The sequence below is a fragment of the Pogoniulus pusillus genome, chromosome 11 (assembly GCF_015220805.1).
Source record: "Pogoniulus pusillus isolate bPogPus1 chromosome 11, bPogPus1.pri, whole genome shotgun sequence".
Lineage (NCBI taxonomy): Eukaryota > Metazoa > Chordata > Aves > Piciformes > Lybiidae > Pogoniulus > Pogoniulus pusillus.
In genome coordinates, this window is record NC_087274.1 from 23150719 (window position 1) to 23172671 (window position 21953).

Below are 21953 nucleotides of genomic sequence, written 5' to 3' on the forward strand. Positions count from 1 at the left end.
TCTACATGGGATTTTCAGGAGAAGACATGAGAATAGTCACAGGGCAAAGAGCTCGCCAAAAATGAACAGAATGGGATAACACCTTCAGTAAACCCATCTGAGTGGTGATGAAGGCAAGCAAACTCCAAGTACAATATTTAACATCTATATGAACAGTGGAATTAAACAGTTACAAAATTAAGGTACTGAACAATAATTGATCACTTTAATACAAAGTTTATTAAGATGTCCAGAAGAATAAATCTGAAGAAAACATGTAGCAAATAGTAATCATTTCAAGAGTACAAGGCAACTTAAAACAGCTAGAGTACTTATGTAGTTGACAAATAAAAATACAGTGGTAACAAGCATCCCTGAGCAACACTGCATTTTATATACTGTAATAAAGTTACTCAACTGTACCTCTGTATGCAGATACGAAATTGTTAACATGTTAAAAGAGGAAGACCTGAAGATAAGCAACTTGCCCTTTGAAAATGTGAAGTACAACTGGTTTTGTTAAACTTAAATATTACATTTAAACAAATCAAGCTGTTAACTTACTCTACAAGCCACTTTAACAGTAGTGCTAAATGCTTTTATTTTGGCTTGATCCTTTGTATCATCGTACACGGTCAGTAACTTTTTCCTTAATGAAACAGTAGCAGCTGAAGATAGTGTCTGTCTTTTCCGTTACTAAACATTTCATATATTGTCTGTTCAGCAATGGTGTAGATTTGAAAGCCAGATTGAAGAACAGTCTCCTCCAATTGGCCAGACTCCAAGCAACAGTCGCAAGAAGTAAATTTTACCAAGTTTCAACACCCAGCTTCTACATTCTCCTATCTTCCAAAAGGTACAAGTGTGAAATTGTTTAACATAAGGATCTATATAAAATGGTCTACCAACTAGACAGCGCCCAGGTTTTCAGATGTTTAAATAGCTTAGCCAAGGTGAACAGACAGACAATGTGATCTTATCTTCCCAACTGGCATTTCAGTTAGAATCAGCCTCTTTATTGCTGAGGAAGAAAAATGGCAACTTTATTAACAGGCACTGCTAAGAATAGGAAGTTAATTTACAGAAGAAAAACACCCCAAATACTGAAAAATGGTGCATACATAAAAAGATTTGACTTCGTGCTGGCTGTGGACAAATGACATCAACACAAGCCGAATTGGTTTCACTGATGGCTTTGCCAAATTATCAGTGACATAAGCCTCATCCAGCTTTCTAGGTCCTTACCCCCATCTGTAACTTTTTTCAGACACTAGCAGATGCAAAGTCAAGTCATTAGATAATAAAATATTTCCTATAGAGCAACACACATGTGGCATTAGAAATTTAATAGATCAAGAAATGGGTCTTGTGTCATCTATGAGATTCCAAATAACTATAATTTATATTTCAATTAAAATGGAAAGAATGTAGCATTAAAATGCACAACACTTCAATTAAGTATCAATTGCTTGCGAACCAAACAACCTGCTTTGAGCAGGAAGGTGGTCTAGGTGACCTCTGGAGACTCAAATTGGATTTGGGACCATATAACAGACTTATTACCCATCTGCTTAATACTGAAATACGAATAAAAACTTTACAAAGCAGTGATGAAATGCTTTATGTTACTGAGAGAGGTAAAACCTATCTATCTTTCAGTTATTCACTAATCATTTTTTTCCCCATCCACTAGCTGACCCCTGGTGAGGTCCATTTGACTTCTAAATTAGGTAGTTGAAGCATTATGGTATCAGAGCAAACAAGGAGTATTAGAAATATCAGAAGTACTGGAATGTAGTGTGACATCTACTTTGTAGGATAACTGGTACTTGAACCCTTCACATGAAGCTGAAAGAAAAGAAAAATCAAATCTGACTTAACAAAATGCTGTAAGGCTGCACAGATGTACAAGATGTAACTTGTATTAACTTGATATTAATTAGCTAATGGGTTTGGATTGCCAAGTAATAATTTGGCTCTAATCATTAGGCCAAATGAAAACTGGACAGAACAAACAGAAGAAATGAAGAAGTTTGCATCAAGCAGTGTTAATGCAAACAAATGTAACTTGAAGATCCCAAGATACAGTAAAAAAATTCTGAAGCAAGTAACATGTTTTTCAGAAGCCTATAGGTGTTGTCAGAGGTATAGCTTAAGTTAATTATCTCCTTAAAACAATCGGGTTTCTTGATATCTAAAAAATAAGGGGGAAGTGCAATGCTAGTTTCCTTTTGTTCGTGCAAACAAAAGCTGTGATTCACTGTCCCAGACAGTATTTACTACAACTTTGGCACTACAAGAGTCCAGCACTGCTTCCTTCTTCTTTACTGCACTCATAAAAATGTTGGGGGGCTTCCTCACTGGAAGGGATTTGTGATGGCAAGCAAAACCACACAGGTTTCCCACACATGAGAAGCAAATAAGACCTGCTGGAGGAGTGCCTTCAGTGGATGATGTAGACACCTGTGATACAGAGAACATCCCTCACCTTATTTACTGAGAGGTCTTTGATGTCTTCCTTAAGCTTTTTCAGTTTCACAGAATTCATTTGAATAGTATAGTCTAACAAAAGATGAGAGAACTCCTTTTCAATGCGACAGCCACTGAGAATTTATTTTTCAAGTCAACAAAATACCTGGTTTGGCCTTTGAAAGACTGTTCTTTTTAAGAAGAACAAAGACTAGAACTTAGAAGAGAAAAAAAAGGTACTGTTCCCCTTGGGGTTCTCCTAAGAATACTTCTCCAATTACTCTATAGGCCACAAAATGTCAGTGTTCTGAAAGTGTACATAAAATACACAAGGCAGTCTAACAAAGCAATTCATGCAACCAGATAAATATTTTTATGTGCCTAAACAATTCCATTATTTACCTGAACAGCTTATCCCAGGAGTGACACAAACATCACAACACCCATGAACTGAATGAAGAGCAACACAGGTGTCATAAAGGTCCAGACAGGCCACAAGGCAACGTTGAAACTGGGAATAAAAGCAGGAAGTTTTTGGTAAGTTTAAATTTGCCAAGCTAAATTGTCATACTATGAAAATAACCACCCAAACAAAGCAAATATGGCACAAGAGGAAACTGAATTTACATTAACATGGAAAAATACTTGTTTATTTTTGAAAACAAAATGAAAAAAAAAAACCAGCATCTATGTAATAAACTCTTACTTTAGTGTATTTACTGACAACTCATCCTAGAACCTAAGTAGCTGATGAAGATTTTTACATTAAGTCCACTCAGACCCATCAAGGGTAAGATACATTTTGCTCTCAGAATCTCTGTACATGAAGCACTTAAAAATTAACTAATCTTGGTTTTATTATGGGTAGACACAGCAACTGAGAAAAGCCTCCAGCAGCAGATTTGAGTTAACCAAAAAGAAAGGGATAAACTCATCTTATTTTGCAAGTGAATTACAAGGGATTATAGAGTTGACTGATTTTAACTATAGGAAATCTTTATAATCTTCAGTCTTCCTTTTTTCCCCTCCATTGCAACAAATACTGACTGACATTCCTCAGATAAAACATCTAAATTTACAGAGAGAACCAGCTTTCATGCCTTTGATAATAAAGAACTCTGCATTAGAAGTTGGTCAGGCATAACTTTTTCTCTTATAGAGAGAAAATCTTTGTCTTAATTCATGGAATCATAGAATGGTTTAGGTTGGAAGGGATCTCAAAGTTCATCCAGTTTCACCTAACCACCATAGGCAGAGACACCTCCCACTAGAACAGGTTGCTCAAGGCCTCATCTAACCTGGCACTGAACACCTCCAAGGAGGGCGCATCCACAACCTCCCTGGGCAAGCTCTTCCAGTGTCTCACCACCTTCACTGGAAAGAACCCTTTCCTAACATCTAGTTTGAATCTCCTCTCTGCCAGCTTAAATCCATTACCCCTCGTCCTGTCATTACAAGACCTTGTAAATAGTCCCTCCCCAGCCTTCCTGTAGGCCCCCTTCAGATACTGGAAGGCCACTATAATGTCTCCTTGAAGCCTCCTCTTCCCAGGCTGAAGAACCCCAACTCTTGCAGCCTGTCCTCATAACAGAGGTGCTCCAGCCCTCTGAGCATCTTTGTAGCATTCCTCTGAACTCGCTTCAACAGTTTGATGTCCTTCTTGTGTTGGGGACTCCAGAACTGTACTCCAGTTGGGGTCTGACAAGAGCAGAGTAAAGGGGCAGAATCACTTCCCTTGCCCTGCTGGCCAAGCTTCTCTTGATGCATAAACCTTCCAAATAGTTGTCAAGAGATAAGCAATTTACATTGACAAAGCTCAGGACTTCAGTTTTCCAGTGAAATTTCAAGACAAAAGATCTGGCCCGTCTACAAGTACACTTAATGTGCAGTTTTGGCAGTTGTAATTCTTACCTTGTGGATGAATGTTCAAAGTGCAAGAAATTATGCTACATAATTAACTACATAACTGGTATTGCCACCAATACACTCAGCAGAAATAGAGAAGTTACAGGTCTCAGAAAACGAGTCCATTAACCAAGCTGGACTTGCACAGCCTTAGCAAAATTTGTACATAGTGTTTGCACTTACCAAACTGCTGCTGCAATAAAGGTAGCTGTAGTGATTGGTATCAGTGCTGGATACTGTGTGTCATAGTCCTCAATTCCATGATACCACTCAAGATACAATATGCAGTACAAGGCAATAGATAAACAAGCAGCCAGCAAACAACTGCCAGAGGCAAACCACCAGCTGTGGGGAGAAAGCATGTAAAAGCTTGTTAAGCACAATTATAATGCAGTTCACACATTAATCTTCACTCTAGCCTAGAAGCAAACATTATCTGTTAATGATACAGCTTGACCTAGAGTTCCTGTAGTAGGTTTTTTAAAGCATTTTACAAAATGCTTTTTGCCCTTCTAAAGCTGTCCAGTATATGTAACAAATTGAGTTTAACTTCTCAGTGCAACATTTGTGTCACATATTTTTCCTTCCGATAGTTTAGAAATGCAGTGTAACTGCTCTCATCAGTCATCCACTATAATTCCACGCTAAAAATACTTTGTCAGTCATGAAACAAAACAGGCTCCACTGCAACTGTGCTTCTCACTATAAATTAGACTACTGATAGGCATGCAACAGAAGTGTTGCAGAAAGCTTTATCAAGGGAAAAAAACAAAGTATGTGATTTAGAAAGAAGCACTTTTGAGCCTCTTTGGGGTCATAGTCTGAGTAAGGTGAGAAGGCAGAATTTCAAGCATTTTATTTACTTTGAAATTAGTTTCATAATAACAGCTTAGGTGGTCATCTCCTCCCACTTTCATGCTCAAGCAGGGTCACCTAGAGCAGGTTGGCCAGGACTGTGCTCAGGTGGCTTTTGAGTATGTCCATGGGTGGAACTCCATGACTCCCTGGGCAACTTGTATCAGAGCTCAAGTCACCCTCACAGTGAAAAAGTGTTTCTTAATGTTCAGAGTGAACTTCCTGTGTTTCAGTTTTTGCCTGTTGCCTCTGGTCCTGTCATTGGGCACCACTGAAAAGTGCCTCAATCTATCTTTGCTCCTTCTTTCAGGTATTTATATGTATTGACACGAACCCTCTGAGCTTTCTCTTTTCCAGGCTGAACAGTCCCAGCTCTTCCTATTCCTATTGTAGATTTTGTTTATCCACGATTTAAAACACAGTGTTCAGATGTAACAAACAATATGTATGATGAATATGCAACTTCCTTCATAAGAAAAGATGTCTTACCTATCTGCTTCAATAGTTTCTTTAACAGTGTTTAAAAAATCAAAGTAGTATGTCACAGCAATTGATGCCAAAATCCAGAATGCAGAATGAATATTCAGTCTGTTAAAAGGCTTATTCCTGTTCTCTACTGCTGCAGACTCTTCTGTAAACAAGAGCATAATTATATTATCACTAAAGTCAGTCATTATATGGAGCACAATTATAGAACAGGATACTTCATCCTTTAAATTAACTTATTTTTGGAGATTCTTATACTCAGTATAACACCTTGTATTACAAAGGAGGTATTCTAAAAAGCTCTACACATTTCCTGCAATAGAACAGGCTAAGCAAGCTACCTTTAATAAAAAAATCAGCACATACTGTGTCTGGTTACCTGTTTAGGAAATTAACAGCTGACTAGATCTTGTAAGAGTTATTTAGCCAAGTGAAAACATTTTTACCAATCTAGCATACAGACAGTCAGGTTGGTATTTCAAATTACTCTTCTATTTGTATATATTTGCAAACTCATTTTAGGCATAAATAATTTTCTTGTGCTCTGCTGCAGTTACTCCATAAGTGATTGTCAACTTTGTTTTCAGGAGCCAATGTGATTCATGTCACATACCTCCAGCAGGTAAAACCGATGGCATTACACAGAAAAGTTTCTTTTTTACTTCATCACCATGTATTGTTTTAGAGAAAGCAAGACAATAGAGTGAGCAGATTTGAAAGCATATTTTTGTGCATAACTGTAGTCAACTAACTCATACCCAAATGCTGTCAAAAGGTGTCCAAAGCACCTCTGAAGTTTCATACTTTTATCACTGTAAGTTACTGGGGCCTGTGTGTCTCCATCAGTGTAAGTAAGCTGACGCCTCCATGCATCACCTCCAGCCAAGTGTACCAGCAGCTCTGCTGGAATGCACTGAGATTTTTATTTCCTAGAGCCTTCCTCATCTACTAGAGCTAGGGCCTGGAGCAGCTAAGCACTTGAAACCTACGGTTTCGAGTCTGTCACACGACTCAGGTCTCCCTTTCCAGGCACAACTCGCTGTCACAGCCACCTGAGGGAACAGCTTGCTGGCTGCAAGCAAGCAGTATCCCACGGCTGGGTGGGATCCCATTCTCTCGCCATGATCAGGGCCCATCCTTTTTCCCCGGCCGGCGCTGCCTGTCACCGCTCCCCGCTCGGGTACTCCTGCCACACTTCCCGCCTCACACAGTCTGCCTTCGCCCCCTTCCCAGCGACGTCTCAGCACCCCAAGCCCGCGTCCCCGGCACCACCCACCGGCCGGCCCGCCGCCCCGGAACGGCGACTGCGGCGGCAGCGGATCGCGCAACTCAGCCCCTCGCCGCAAAGGGCGCCTGTGCCTCGGGAGCGGCTCCCCGCCGCTGGCGCCGGCTGCCATCTTGGGCCGCTCCGGCAGTGACGCCGGGACGGGGCGGGGGACGGGGCGGGAAGCGGGGCGGGAAGCGGGGCGGGAAGCGGGGCGGGAAGCGGGGCGGGAAGCGGGGCGGGAAGCGGGGCGGGAAGCGGGGCGGGAAGCGGGGCGGGAAGCGGGGCGTGAGGGGCGACGGCCTCGCGTGTAGGGGAAGGCGGTGGCTCAGGCGGAGCTCGCTTCAGCAGCCTTTGGTATCCGCACGCCCGTGGTGTCACAAAAGCAAATCTGGTGCCAGCGGTGGTGCCCAAGAGCACGACTGTAGCAAGTGATCAGCACGTTAGCGTCCCGGTCATACATTTTCAGTCAACAGAATCGCACACTGAAAATTGTGGTCAGGGTGAGGTGAATCCAAGCGCAGAAGCGAGGTGTGTTCTGCCCAAATAATTAAGAAAGAGAGGAGAATTGATGGCGTATAAATACTTTGCTTGTCGTGTGCGGCAGACCAGAAGTTCCTGAGGACAGATGCTGGGGAAGTGTCAATTTCTTACGGCCCGAACAGTGGTTTAGACAGAACAGGACTCAAAATACAAAGCTCTCAGAGTTTCCAAGAACCAGAGGAAGCCTGCAATACTGGACGCTCGACTCAACACAAAAAAAAAGCACTATATTTGCAAGACAACAGAGATAAAAGGTTGACAAGTGCCAGGGCAGGAACAGGATGGAGGCCGCTGGGCTCCTTCAGAGCTCAGCTATGGCAAGTGATGAATCTTTTGAGGTGTGTTCTACTTTACCGTAGAAGCTAATTTTGTACACGATAGACTTTTTCCGACCTGCACTAGTGTTAAGGAGTTCTAATTCTGTTTGATAACCTTATCAAATGCCCTTCGCAGGGGAAAAGATGGGATTAGTGTTAATAAAATAGTAGATGTGGTGCACATACAACCTAACGCATATGGTGTTAGAGCAGGCTTCACTCAGCAGACTTACATCACTAACTATTGTAACTCTGTAAAAGTACATAGGACTAATTTTTATTCCAACTTAATGAGCACATCTTTTTTTTTTCTTATGTTTGATTTGAACTGTGGGTGCTGAAGTAATGGTGAATTTGACTTCCTCGGTGCATTCTACAGTGAAAAGAAAAAGAACGTGTACAACCTGGTACATAGATATCCTGTGCTGCATAATCTACCTGAGGTTGTTATCTTTTCAGTGCAGGGGCTGTTAACAGTAATTTAATAGGGGAAAAAAATGTGTTTTGCTAAATAGCCTACTGCCTGTCTTACAGATGAGTGAGGTTGTAGGGACAAGGGAAGCCAGAGTTTTGGTTATTCTTTATTACTGTGCATTGAGTTTTGAGTAAATTCATCCTAAAAGGCACAAGAATTGATTTTTTTTTTTTCCTTGCAGAAAGGCAGGCTTTCATTTACATCTGACTTTCATGTGAGCCATGTCATAGTGTGCAGAAATTACCTTCCCAGCTTTAGAACGTGTCTCGTGTAAGGGTCAACCACATCATAGTCCTGAATGACTACAGTGATTATTTTTTACTTAGTTTGGTTGAATATTTGTCAATTAACAGCTTGTGGGAGCCTCTGAGCTCTGCTTTCTTACCAATGAAAGAGAGGTTCCTTTTTTTTACTTTAAGTTATTACCTCAGCATCCACTTTTGTGATATTGATTCAAATAAACAAAGGAAATCTCAGACTATCTATGCAAAAGTTGTTCATGGGAAATATCTTTGATTTAAACATAGCAGTTAAATAAATATGTATGCTTGAAAGGGTTAAGCTCTGTTAATGTTGTTAAACTGAAGACTCTTGTTTACCTACAGAGTAGGTATTGTGCCCAGAGCTGAAATAAGAGTTTCCCTTCCCTGACTCACTGTTGACCTTAACTGAGCCCGCTCATGTTCAGTGTTTGCAGAGCTGAGATGTTTTCTGTGATCTTTTCACAGAGCTTCTCTGATTGAGAAATTATTAATCTGTTAGAGGGTAGATAACAATCAGGAGCTGAACTGAAACTGGTGCAAAATGAACAACGTAATGAACAAAGCATCTGAACAAGAGGCCTGTTACAGATAAAGAATTCTCACAAGTAAACATATAAAAGTCTCTGCAGAAATGTTAGGAAGCATTTTAAAATCCAAGCTTATTTTGCTGTCTTTGGTTAACAATTTGTGAGGGGAATTGGTGAATTTGAAGATTCTGTGAAGAAAATGCACCAAGAGTAGGGTTTGTAGTATTTTTCGTTGTTGTTAACTGTACCGTTGGTCTCTTGCATAGCGTGAACGTGCTGCTTCTTTTCACTATCAGGAATAAAAGGATTAGATGGGTAGAGATTCTTAATCCTCTCTGAATGTCATTCTTGGAGTAAAAGACTGCATTGTCCTTTCTTGCAATGAGCAAGAAAGTAAACACATTGTCTAACTCATCTAGTTCTCTTGCTTTTGTCTGGCATTCTTTTGATTATTTTATATTCAGTACGATGATAAAAGCAAAATACTGGTGTGAGTAACTTAATGCAGATCAGAAACACCACTAAAGGTTAAAATTCAGTCGACTTTGAATGTGGTACATATACAAACTATTGAGCTCAAGCTGAATTCTCATGTGAGTATTAGATTGCAGTGCAGCCCTGAGTTGATCTTTTAGGAAGGAAACAATACATGTATTAGCATGTTTGATACTAAGAGTGCACTATAAATAAGCATGCAAGCATTTGAACCTCATGAAAGTAAAGAAAGCAGAAAAAACAAGGGCAGTTTAAAAGGTGAGGAGGGAGTCTAAGAAAACAGAAGAACAACACACCACATAATGTCATCTGATTTATCTGAGTGTGTTATTCTTCCCCTTGTAATTTGTTTGCAAATTACAAAATAGTAGCTGGTGCAGAACAGTAACCCAAAGTACCTGTTTGATGGAACACTGCTTCACCACCCAGCTCAGCTGTCTTGTTTTAAAGTGCTTGGTAGCTTCAGCATCAAAATGTTGCCTTTTGCTGTGATCACCACTAAGAATATAAAACCTTGATTCTAAAATGTGTAAACAAAGCCCATGAAATCTGGATAAACTATTCTTCTAGAGTTTGCTAAGTAAATCTTCCTACACTCTCTGCTAAATGATTTCTTGAGTTTAGTTTCACTTAACTATGCATGCTTTCTTGGGGCATACAATGGCTCTCAAAATGTTTCCCTAAGACTACAGTTTAATGATACAAAGCATTTGGCAGCAATACTCTAGCTATAATTGTTCTTGACTACTCAGTCCCCTGTAGTGGTATATAATACTGCTCAGTTTGAACATTTGATCTGGTTTTAAAAGCCTGCAAAAATGCAGGGGGTGGTGAAGAGGCAAAACCAAATGGCCAGATGTGGGAGGATGGGAAAGGGAAGACTTGGGAATTACTAAAACTGGTTTCATCATGGAGAAAAAGGTCTGTGCAACCATGCATCTGTAGTAATATGGACAAGAATTTCATACTTAGAGCATTTAGGAACATCCTAAAGTTTTATTTTCTTAAAAATAAGAGAACTAATTTGCACAGGAAAGGCTTATCAGTTGTGGGAATGAGGATTCAAGTTTATTATTAATCGCACATTTCCTTTATACAAGTATTGCTCTCTTTAGGCATGAGTCTTTAGTTCTGTATTGATAGAGGTTGACTTTTTTTTAGGCAATGGAAGCATGTTAACTATTTTTTTGGAGATGGTCTAGTGTCCCAAACTGCCTGTGATATGACTTGTGATGAAGCAAGGAGAAATCTTCTTGGCTACATAGACATCACTGTTAACAAGATGAGAAAATACAGATGATTTTCACAATATGTTTAGCAGAAGAACATCTCACTGATGTATATAGTGTGGAATTCAGCTTGTGCTGTTTGCCTGGAGAAGTTTTTTCCTGTGGAGTCCTGAAAAAAATAAACAAATCCCACACAACAAAACCTTTACATTCTTCATTCAGGTTTATAAGTAGATTTTCTTTACCATCATCCTTCACAGCCCATTACATGTAGGTATTCTGCAGAGTCAAATTTTCATGTATTTTAATCTGGTCTTGTAATTGGACAGTGAATAAGACAGCGAGAGCTATAACCTCAGAGAGAGAAAGGAAGAAACATATTTGGTGGTGTAGAGATGGAATTCAGCAGCACCTCACTTTGAAATTTTACCTGGAAAATTCTTGTTCAACTCCTGTTACTGCTTTGCTAATCTGTGTCATGTGGGCAGTTAAGTTCATCAACCAAGTTCCTATTTTTTCTTTTCATAGAAAACTTACCCAATAGTAACCTCTGAAACTACTTAAGTTCTGAAAATCTCACAAACAAACAAACAAACAAACAAAAGCTTTTCAGAGGTCATATTTCATACTGTAAATTGTAGATGCAAAGAGTCCATAAAATGTCTTAGACTACATGGCAGAATGAATAGATGGGGAGGAAAAAAATCAATGAAAAGCTCTAAGCATAAGAGATGTCTGTAAATTCAGTAGAAGCTTTTATACTAGCAATTGATTTAGAAGTCCATAGCAGAAATACAGGCACAAAGTACTGGCTTCTAAGTGAAGCATTTGCTTTAATGGTAAGAAAGAAAAGTCTGGGAGGAAATTCTGGCCCAGTCTCACTCATGAGCATAAAAGCATCAGCCTTTGTCATGTATAGATGCACAGTGTCAATAGCTATGTATTCCTCCTTGAATTCTTTCTGATAATTGAGAGTCAAAAGCCAGCAGAAGGTCAGAAAATCAAATGTCTAAAAAGTGCACTTCATGCTTTGTGTTTATACATTAATGGGTGGATTGTCAGAGTTCATTACATGGCTACTGCAAAGAGCAGAACGAAGGAGTAAAACTCTCCTTCTGAACCACCTGCAATGTATAATCTCAGTGTTATCTTCCAGCATTTGTCACCTAAGTACTTTCAGATAGATTTTGTGTTACCTTATAAGAAAATCTCAGTATGTTTAAAAGCTTAACTATAATCAGGTCTCAAGATTTTGATGCTAATTTAGTACTAATTCCACTTAGAAGTTTGAGAATAGCAGTTTAATGGGTAGGCATGCAGAGTCATAACTTCTTTCTGTTATTTTTAGGTCATTTCAGGAACCATAAAACTACTATATTTAGTTATTTTACTTCTACTGTATCTCACATGGGGAGTCAAATAGCAAGGGCAGTATCTATACAAAAGATCTAATGAGAATCAGAATCATAGAATGGTTTAGGTTGGGAGTGACCTCAAAGATCATCCAGTTTCAACCCCCCACCATATGCAGGGACACCTCCCACTAGAACAGGTTGCTCAAGGCCTCATCCAACCTGGCCTTGAACAACTCTGGGGAGGGAGCATCCACAACCTCCCTGGGCAACCTGTTCCAGTGTTTCACCACCCTCACTGTAAATAACATCTTTCTAAGAGAAGGGCAAAACATACAGCATCTGTTTGAAGACTGGACCATTCTCAGTCTTCTAGAATAATTTTTAAAAGAAAGGATAAATATTTTTTAAAAAGGAAGGTATGTTTGAGGAAGGACTGAGCTCTGTGGTCTGCAGTCTTGCAGAAAATAGGTCTGAGCAAGAAGTTTGAAGGTTTTTCAGGGGAAGACCTGTGAAAGCGGAAGAGCATGAGAATACAGGTTCAAAAGCAATTATATCCCAACAACCACAAAGAAAAGCAGTAGGTCGCAAGTGCAAAAGGAACTGTATCTTATCAAGTGCAAAGAAAAGTTACTACTCAAACTTCCTCTAGTTCAGGTGAAATTTCAAATTCGATATAAAATAACACTTCCTATAAAAGGACTAATGAGGAACACAATATGCTGCTTTTCATGGCTGACAGAGCAGAAAAAGAAACTGAGAGGACTTACTCCTGTTTTTTTCTTATAGGCTATATGAGGAGAAGAGGTAAATGTTGAACATATTGACTAAGATATCCTGTAACCTGTGAGTACAGCTCAATATATAGAACGATATGCCTTCTTTTTGCTTATTTCACACAAAAAGTTTAATAGTTGCTCTTATTTCTTTAATGAGGGTGTTAACAGGTTTAAAAGTTTCCACATGAAATCATGTACTGAGTCTCTCTATCCTGTGGTCTCCAGCTATAAGCCACTACTCATGTTGGGGTCTGGCTGCATTGTACTGATGCAATCAGATGATCACACCAGGTGGGAAGATCAGTTTTCCCTGGGAGAATGAACTACTTCAGTGCACCCATACAGTGGAGAGTTGAGCACAACAATTAAGTAGCTGTCCTTTGAAGTTTTATTCCTTTAGTGATAACTCCCTGCTTGTAAAGAAAGCCACTAGCTTTAAACAGTTTTCTAGCTTACAATACTCGGTTCTCTTCCCTACCACACTCAGTTTCCAAGACACTATTTTAGATAGGAAAGTTTTAACAGTAAGCATAATGGATTATGGAGATATGTTATGATGTTCAGAGATCAATATACCAAACAGTCAGGAAGAAAAATATACCTACAAAGCGCATTGTTCCCCATACCCCTTCTTTCTGCTGACAACTAGAATACTGCTGTAATTACAACCCGACTTAATGTCAACAGGCTCCCACTAGTGGTCATCAATAAAGAAGCACCAATATGATCCCTGTCTGCCCTGTAAGGGCAGCTGAATAGCAGCTGTTCTGCCCGATACGCCGAGGTGAAGATGCAAAACTCACTTTTACTATTCATGTAGGCATTGCTACCACAACCATGGCAGTTGTACAGGGGACGTCAGGCATTTAAATAAGAGTCTCAACAGCTACTGCAGGGAAAAATGCCAAGGTCAAATCCTGCTCAGCGAATCTGCATGCTGTTGATTCCTTGTTTGCAGACTCATATGTGCTGTTTCTGAACATTTAGTCTGATGCTTTGCTTTTTCAGTGATTACTGAAGCCCTGAGCATCAGACACCAGAACTCTGCAATGACAGAAGCAAGCGTCTGGTTTTATGTCAGAACACATCAAAAGAACTCGACAGGTTCTTTCAGACTCGTTTTTGTCCAAAGATGCTTTTCATGATCAGAAACTGGAATTCTCCCAAGCTGCAGAAGATAACTTTCAGCACTCCAAAGTAAGAATTTAGTGTGTTTATTTTTAAATGCATACAAAACCACTCCAAACTGTTCTTACCACTCTGAAAAAAGGAGGGGAAAAGTGCAGCTAATGAGTTCACGAGCATGTGAAGAAAATAGGCATTCATTGAAAGAGCACATGAGTAATGGAGGTTCTAAATGACAGAAAACTTGTATCAGAACTCTTTAAGATTTCAATGTAACAGTTTTTATTGTAAAATACACCGAGTGAACAGCAATGAATTAACTGCCAATTTCACTGACAAGAACTTGCTTTTATATGTCCTTTCCTCAATCAAAAAGAAAACAAAACCAAAAAGAATTCTAAGCTTTTTAAATGTGGTCAAATAACTTCTCACAGTTTCTTCATATCTGTAAATATTTTTTTCCTATTTATCTCCAAAGCCATTTCCATGAATTAACAATAAGATCTTAAATTTATTAAGTATCTTTATTGCAGTTTTCATAAGTTGATAAATATGTAGTCAGAAAAACTAGACTCACGTGTATCTGAGAGTTTGGGTTTTTTTCATATTTACACTTTAACATATTCAGTATTTCTGTAAGTTCAGGTATTTCATTATGGAGTTGTATACAAAAAGTATCTGCTTGAAAGGACTATGCAGTTTCCTGAAACACCACACCATCTACTCAAAGAAATTCCACTGCCTTTCTACCACTGTTTTAAACAAATTACTTCATGGTAGGAAACTCCTTATCTGGAATTATTTTGCATTGGATACAACATTTTAAATTTCAAGTAGCTTTCCCCAGTCAACTCACTCACATACATGTAAGAGTTTCGGCCTGCCTAAATTGCTTCAGTGATCAAAATATACAGGCCTCATCAAATTTTGTACAACTTGTGGACAATCATAAAGTGGCAAGATTTGTTACATACAGGGATGTATTTTAAAGTAATTTATTGCGTCAGTCATTTTTTAGTGACCACTTGTATTGAAGTCAATTGCAGTGCTAATTAAAAACACTCAGCAATTAATATACTGGTAACTTGTCTTCAGATTTTCACTGAATGTGCAGTACTACACACACAAACTTGGCAGACACTTTCATTATGGAAACTACGCATGTGACAACACAGAATTAACCCAGCTGCAGAGAATTAGCCCAGCTGCACTGTGTAAAGGAGGTAGCAGTCATACCATTTTGAATTTCAGCATAAAAAAACCCCATTCATTCCATGTGGTAGACTTGGCAGTGCTAGGTTTATGTTTGGCCTCAATGATCTTAAAGGGTCTTTTCCAACCTAAATGATCCTATGAGTCTATGGTGGGGTTTTGGATATGAAAAATCTGTTTGGTCTTAGAACAGTTTCTGCAAAAATCCACATAACCCAGGTCCTGACAAACAATCATGAAACAATCATTGCTGAAAGAATTTTAATACAGTAAGCATCAGTTATTTTCTATGCTTCTTAAAAATGGTACCCAAAAATATACATTTTCCATTAAATCAAGAAATAAACCATCTGAAAAATAAAACATCTAGAAAAAGAGGAATCCAGTCCCAAGTTAAATTCAGCTTTCATGTACACAATTTGAAACCAATGCACAGCTGATACAGAAGAACTGGACTGTCTGCAAGATTAAAATGCAAACGTTATGCAAAGGATGCAAGCTGTTATTTCAAGAGTTTAACTTTGTCCTTTAAAACTTTAAATTTGGGATTGTTATTCACTTTCTTATTAAATATGACTAGAATGTCCTCTTCTGATTTGTGATGTTCACCAGCTACAGCGCAGTACTGAGCTATAACCTGCACAAAGAAGAAGAGTTAGATTTAGTAAAGATGACTCCACTTGAAGCAATAATAAATTCATGTTACTGTAGGAAAAGCAGAATGGAAGCTATTGTGCTCTTACTCTTTTGCACAAATAGCACTGGATTTCTTCTGCAGTACAATGAAGAGCATGTCTTTCAGTTTACTTTTTGTCAACTGATGCTCTGTTAAGTAATGCCAAAGTTCTTGTTGATATGGGTCAAGATGCTATGAGCTTAAATGCTACAGAAAGAAACCAAAAAGAAATTAAACTTCCCTCCATGCCATACAGTACCTTTTTTCTTAGTTTTTTAATTGAAATTTCATTGTCTGGTGCCTGTTTCAGAACAGCTTTGATGGTCCCCTTCCAGTTGAATTTACCTAGAAAATGAAGTGTACAACATCGTTAGTAACAGTAAGTATTTCAGATCTTCTTCCCCAACAGGAACCAGCCTTCAATCTCCTCATTTTGGAATCAGCTCAGCCACCACAAGTAATTATCTTATTGAACATACAACAGCAAGTTGCCTTAAGCATCAGGTCAGGTAGGCTGCTTCTGTTAGAATACGATAGACATGAAGAATCAACATACTGCTGGAGCTAAGTTCAGTATTACTTTTCCTTAACTTCCGTGATTCAGCTGTTATGCAACAATTCTTAAATAACACAGGAATAGCTGGGAAGATCCTGCCTCCTCACCCTGAGAGCACAGACAGTCAATGTCACACAGTACCCACTTCAGAGGTCATAAATTGGTACTTTCCAAAAAGATACACATTTGGATACAGACATTCTCCAGCAGTAACAGTGTGATGGATGACAGGCACGAGTAGGTTTATCTAAGCATAAACTTAGGTCCAACACAGCTGCAGTCCAATTTACAATTCACTAAGCAAAAGTGAGAATGTAAGAGAGACAGAGATTTAGGACAGCCATTATCCTTTTCCCTCTAGGCTGGCTAAAGTGCACAGCAGTAGGAAAGAGACAAAGGTGCCAGAAAATGCAAGTGTTGCCAAAGGTTATCAGCACAGCAGAAGCCACAAATGAGAGTAGTTCAACACCAGGCAGCAAGAGTCTAGTAAAGGCTACTTGCCCTGGAAGAGATCTGTACAATGTATAGATACATATATGCCTGCCAAGGCAATCTATTCCACAGATTGCTGCAGAAGCACCATGTTCATATTCTGCACTAGATCTTTTGCAGAAGATCTAATTGGACCCTTTAAGAATACCTTTTTCTGTTCCCACATTTTCTTCACTGACGCCAGTGTTTTCTACTTCCACATCTTCTGAAACATTTTGAGTTTTCTTTCTCTTTGCTGGCATATGAGCTTCCTCTAGAGATAAAATTGGATAAACATACACAAAAAAACATAAAACTAGAAGAAAAGATCTGATGTGACTTGAAGTTTCTGTCTTTGTTACATGACCTTTTATCTACCAGGAGGTTCAGATTTTGTAAAAGGACTGTGCAAACACAGTCTGATTTTCATATGCAATTTACTACTTAAAATAATTCTCCTTTAGCAGATCATTGAGCTCTAAGACATTCTGAGATGAAGAATAGAGACTGTAGAATGGATACCTTCTATATGCTTATGTTTGCGCTTCTTTACATTTGTTTCCTCCTCTGTTTCACTCTGATAGCCATTTCCATTTATTTCAAATTCATTCTCCAACCTCTCCTTTCCTTTTTTGGACTTCTTACTCTTTTTTGTTTCTGACTGGTTTTCTAACTTCAAGTCTTTTTTCTCCTTCTTTTTGTTCTTTTGTCTCTCTTCTTTTCGCTCTCTCTTATTCTTTTTCCTTTCAATTTTATTATCTGCAATTCCATTATCTTCTGCCATTGTTTCTTCCTCAGTTTCTGCTGACTGCCCTTCTTGCTTCTGTTGCAGCTTGCCTTGTTCTTTTTCACTTGAAATCTGTCATTGAAAGACAAAATATTATTACTTTTAATGTTTTTTTTAAAATCAGTGCAACTTTTTATCCACTACATCACACAAATATCCTGAATGCAATGAAATTGCTTACATGTGGTGACATCAGCTACCTGAGAAATAGTGCTAAACAGTGTAACTGATTCTTTGTTGAGGCCAGTAAAGTTGTGAAAATACACTGCTTTATTCCTTCTTAGTGTGTTAAAAGACTGGAAGCAAAGATAACACTACCGTTATCTTTTCGCCTTTCCTTACGTGCTAATAGCACAGAATAAGGTTAAATTAACTTTCTGATTATCATGCTCCAATGATGTCTAAGTTCTTAATCACAATTTGCCCAGTATTCACAACTATTTCAGCAACAGCATGTTCCACCAACCACCAACTCAGTCTAGGAATAGTACATTATAACAAACCATTGTAACAACAGGAGACAGTATTTCTGCAAAGGGAGTCAAAGGTTTTCCTTCCAGCATTTTTGACTGCTTTTCTAACTTAACTTACGTTTCTGTTTGCTTCAGAGAAAATATCCCACACTTGTTCTTGCAAAGCACTGTCAGCAATTCTCAAGCTGTTCTTCATCCAATTCTGTGCAGGCAAAAATCAACAATAACTGAAAAGGTAAATCTCTGATTCTTTTCTTGATTATCATATATCTGGGTTTTGGTTTTCATTTAGAATTTATTCACTTCTGATTAAGATGTTAAGCATTTAAATCAAAAGAGGTAGAGAAAACAATTGTCGAGCTTTTGACTACAGCTGGTTGTGTTTATGCTCTACCACTTCTGATGACTGTTCCTATGAGTTAAAGTAGAAAAGTATTCTTATCTTCAGCTCACTAAGCAGCAATTTCACTGCAGCTCTATTAGGCTCTGAGTGCTTTGGAAGCAATCACAATCTTCTCTCAGAGTCACAATTTGAGGCACAGAACAGAGGGAAAACATTTTTCTTTTAAAAGCTAGCTTGTCAGTAATTTTTTACTGATATTACATGAAACATCTGAAATTTGCTTTAGCTGTGATGTGATGTTTAGTAAAACATGTAGTGTGGGACATCCTGTCAGAATACTGAGCACCAGAAAAAACAGAGCCACAGAAACAATAATCCTTTACAATGATGTCTAAGAATTGGGACATTCAATGGAAATTTCTAATAGAAAGAAAAAGGTATTAAAAAAGGAACAAGCCTACTTAGGAAGATTAAATTTGGCTTAATAACTAATTAAGGGCACACAAAGAGCCCTTTTAAGCAAGGAGATAAGTTTTAAAAACATTGCCTAAATGAAACTCAGCTATGACACCATTGATTTACCAGTGTCTGAACAAGAAATTTGTCCCACCTTTGTTAAAACTCCCTAAAAAAGTATATTTTTAAGCTCACTGCATGGATTACTTGAAATCTCTATTAAAACATACCTGAAACTTTACTTTTTTTCTTGGAATATTATCAAAGACACGCATTTGCTCCAGAATGTTCCGCACCTTAGGGTTTATATTTGGCTTCTTCATTACTTCATGAATTTTCTGAATGAAGAAATCCAGAATCAGCAAATGAGTAGATGATACATGCAAGGTATGCAGGTTAGAAACACACTGAAAAGAAATCCCCCTCAGATAGTATAACTTGCTCAGAACTGTTTTTCCCTTGTATATTGAACATTAACCTTGGGGTTTATGGTAGATCATAGGCATCAATTATTACTATACATATGTGTCTCTCTATAGTAATCAGAGGCAAGCAGGACTGCTCACCAATGCTTTCTGATTTAAAAGTTACAACCTGTAATAAAAACATTTTAAAGTAACTGCATTACATGAAGGATAGCTGCAGCATGAAAAAAACTGCATTAAGAAAAGCAATTGTAAGCGGATCGTTTTTTGCAAACTTTTGGCAGCTAAATGTGAAAAATCAGGCTGACTTTGAGGCCACAGTTTGACACATTTCTTTTGGCACCAGTACCAGCTTCAGTGAACATTAATCCCTGGGAGACAGCTCAGGTATACTCCTGTGCTACAGATGCCAGCATAACAGAAGAGGAACAAGGCCTTAAGGCAGTTACTTGAACAGCACTGCTGCCTGTGGGACCTGAAAAAGGACTCTGAGCTTCCCATTATTTAAACTTGTAGCCACTGGGCCCTAGAGAACTTTCCTGTACTTCTGGAAATGTGTTTACTGAAAAGTTTTGTGAATGTCGTAAGACTACCAGAACACAAGTAAGGAGACAGACTGGAAACAAACAAAAGATGTCTTTCTTATCAGCATAATCAATACACCTACTAACATCTGCCAAATGAAAGCTATCCACACTGGGAAAAATATCCAGTCCAGTCTCACTTGTGTCTTTAACAATTATGAACACTAGTATTTATCACATTTAGACATAATACAAACCTTACCTGAATCCACTCCTGTTGTTTAGCATCTCCTTTGTTAGTTTTGGCTTCGAAATTTTTTCCACCATATTTCTGGTTTTCACTTACGCACCTCACATGTTCCTTATAATCATCACCCCTGAACACAAAGGAGATTTTTAACTGCAGTTCACTGAGTATTTCAGTCCTTCACACTATGCAAGACTTAGCGAACCAACAGACTGAAGTAACAGATCATCTGAACAGTAACACTGTCAACACTTGTGTTATGTTTGACATGCTTAAAGCACATGCTTAGAAGGCTGCTGACATCTGTCATGCTGCAGCCTTTAGTGAAAATTTGTGACTGTCAGAATCAGACCTGATTCTTCAGGATACTGCTGCTTTCCTTCGTGACTTTGTAACACACACATTTGTATATGTGACATATGCTCAGCTCTTAACGTGTTTTATTACTCACATCGACATGCTTTTAAGGTAGAAAAGTAACTGAAAAATGCTTGCAGAAACAATTCCTAAATATGGATATACTAATGTGGAAGTGTAGCTCTGACTGATGTGTAAGGAACAGATAACAAAGACCTCAATCTTTTGTTGGTGAAGCACTGAGTATTTGAGGACAATTTATTTTCTCATGTGAATTCATATATCTATATGTTGAAAGCAGACAACAAGCACTTCTGAGAAGGGACAACCACATTGTGATGCTACTGCAGCAGCAAAACAAGTGTTGATCAGAATTTGAAAGCATTGTCCCTTAATAACTGCAAAAGGTGACACTGCAACTGTTTACTGTGTAGTCTGGTTGTCCTTGCAGTTTGAAGTGGAATGATTTAAAATTATATAAAACCATGTAGAATTCTTAACTACAAATGTGAGTTATGTAGAAACTGTCAAATTTAATTCTGATAGACCTTAGGAACATTCTTTTCTGACAACCACAGCACAGCGAGCAAGTCTGTTTCCCCCTTTACCTACCAGAAATCCTTCCCGCAATCCATGCAGGAAAGGCACTGGCAGTTCCTGCAGATGTTCACATGTTTTTCAACTTGTGCTTTCTTCACAGATTCTCCACACGCGTTGCAAGTGAAAACTACCATGTTGGTGAGTGGTCAGTAGCGTCTCTCAAATGGGTACAATCTTTCTCCTCCCCACAGAAGCACAGCCCTAGAAATACAAATAGGATGTCTTATTTTCACAACTTTCAAGAAACCTTTGGGATGGCCAGAAAGAAATGCAGCCGTGCGTCCACTAAGGCAAACTGGCCAGTTAGATTGTGCGTGTGGAAAAGTTCAGAAGGAAAACCCGTTTGGCCCGATACCTTCAGCACGAGGGAAACCTCTAACCTCCAAACAAGAACACCTCCCCCGTCCCGCCCTTAACCCCATCCCACGCCGATACGCTTCGCAGGCGACGGTTCGCTGTTCCATGCCGCTTCCCGGCCCTTCCGTTCCGCTGCCGGCAGCAGACCCCGCTCCCCTGGGGCCAGGCAAGGCTGGAAAAGCGGCCCGGCCGCTACCCAAAGTCTCCCCCCCGCTCCTCGGCGGCGCCAAAGCTGCTATCGCGCCGTATGATCTCGCTTACCACCGCCGCCGCCTGCCTGCCCCGCACCTCAGCCGCCACTTCCAACGGCTGCCCAACGCACCACATGCAGCTGCCACCACCCAGCCCCCTTCCTCCCGCGCCGGCTCCGCCGCTCTGCGCCTGCGCCGCCGCGGCGCGGAAGCGG

The 21953-nt window shown here is 39.3% G+C and overlaps 2 protein-coding genes across 5 annotated transcripts; both read right to left on the reverse strand.

The window, feature by feature from the left end:
- Positions 1-200: 200 nt before the first annotated feature.
- On the reverse strand, positions 201-7105 carry TMEM128 (transmembrane protein 128). 4 transcript variants are annotated; one of them, XR_010304033.1, is made up of 6 exons: positions 6971-7105; positions 5698-5839; positions 4537-4698; positions 2851-2959; positions 2468-2541; positions 201-1827 (listed from the first exon to the last, which is right to left on the reverse strand). XR_010304033.1 is itself a non-coding variant. In XM_064151455.1 (5 exons), exons 1-4 carry the CDS (start codon positions 7089-7091, stop codon positions 2860-2862), a joined length of 525 nt encoding a protein of 174 aa, XP_064007525.1. In that variant the 5' UTR covers positions 7092-7105; the 3' UTR covers positions 201-1000; positions 2851-2859. The 4 variants fall into 4 exon arrangements, 2 of the variants coding, with proteins under 2 accessions (XP_064007525.1, XP_064007524.1); XR_010304034.1 differs by lacking the exon at positions 2468-2541 and having other exon boundaries at positions 984-1000; positions 1759-1827; XM_064151455.1 differs by lacking the exon at positions 2468-2541 and having other exon boundaries at positions 201-1000.
- A 7216-nt stretch (positions 7106-14321) lies between these two features.
- Positions 14322-21924, reverse strand: LYAR (Ly1 antibody reactive). The gene is made up of 9 exons (XM_064151457.1): positions 21836-21924; positions 21203-21391; positions 20249-20363; positions 19268-19375; positions 18357-18440; positions 17501-17837; positions 17148-17252; positions 16211-16296; positions 14322-15912 (listed from the first exon to the last, which is right to left on the reverse strand). The coding sequence occupies exons 2-9, from the start codon at positions 21322-21324 to the stop codon at positions 15778-15780; spliced, it is 1092 nt and encodes a 363-aa protein (XP_064007527.1). The 5' UTR covers positions 21325-21391; positions 21836-21924; the 3' UTR covers positions 14322-15777.
- Positions 21925-21953: the final 29 nt, after the last annotated feature.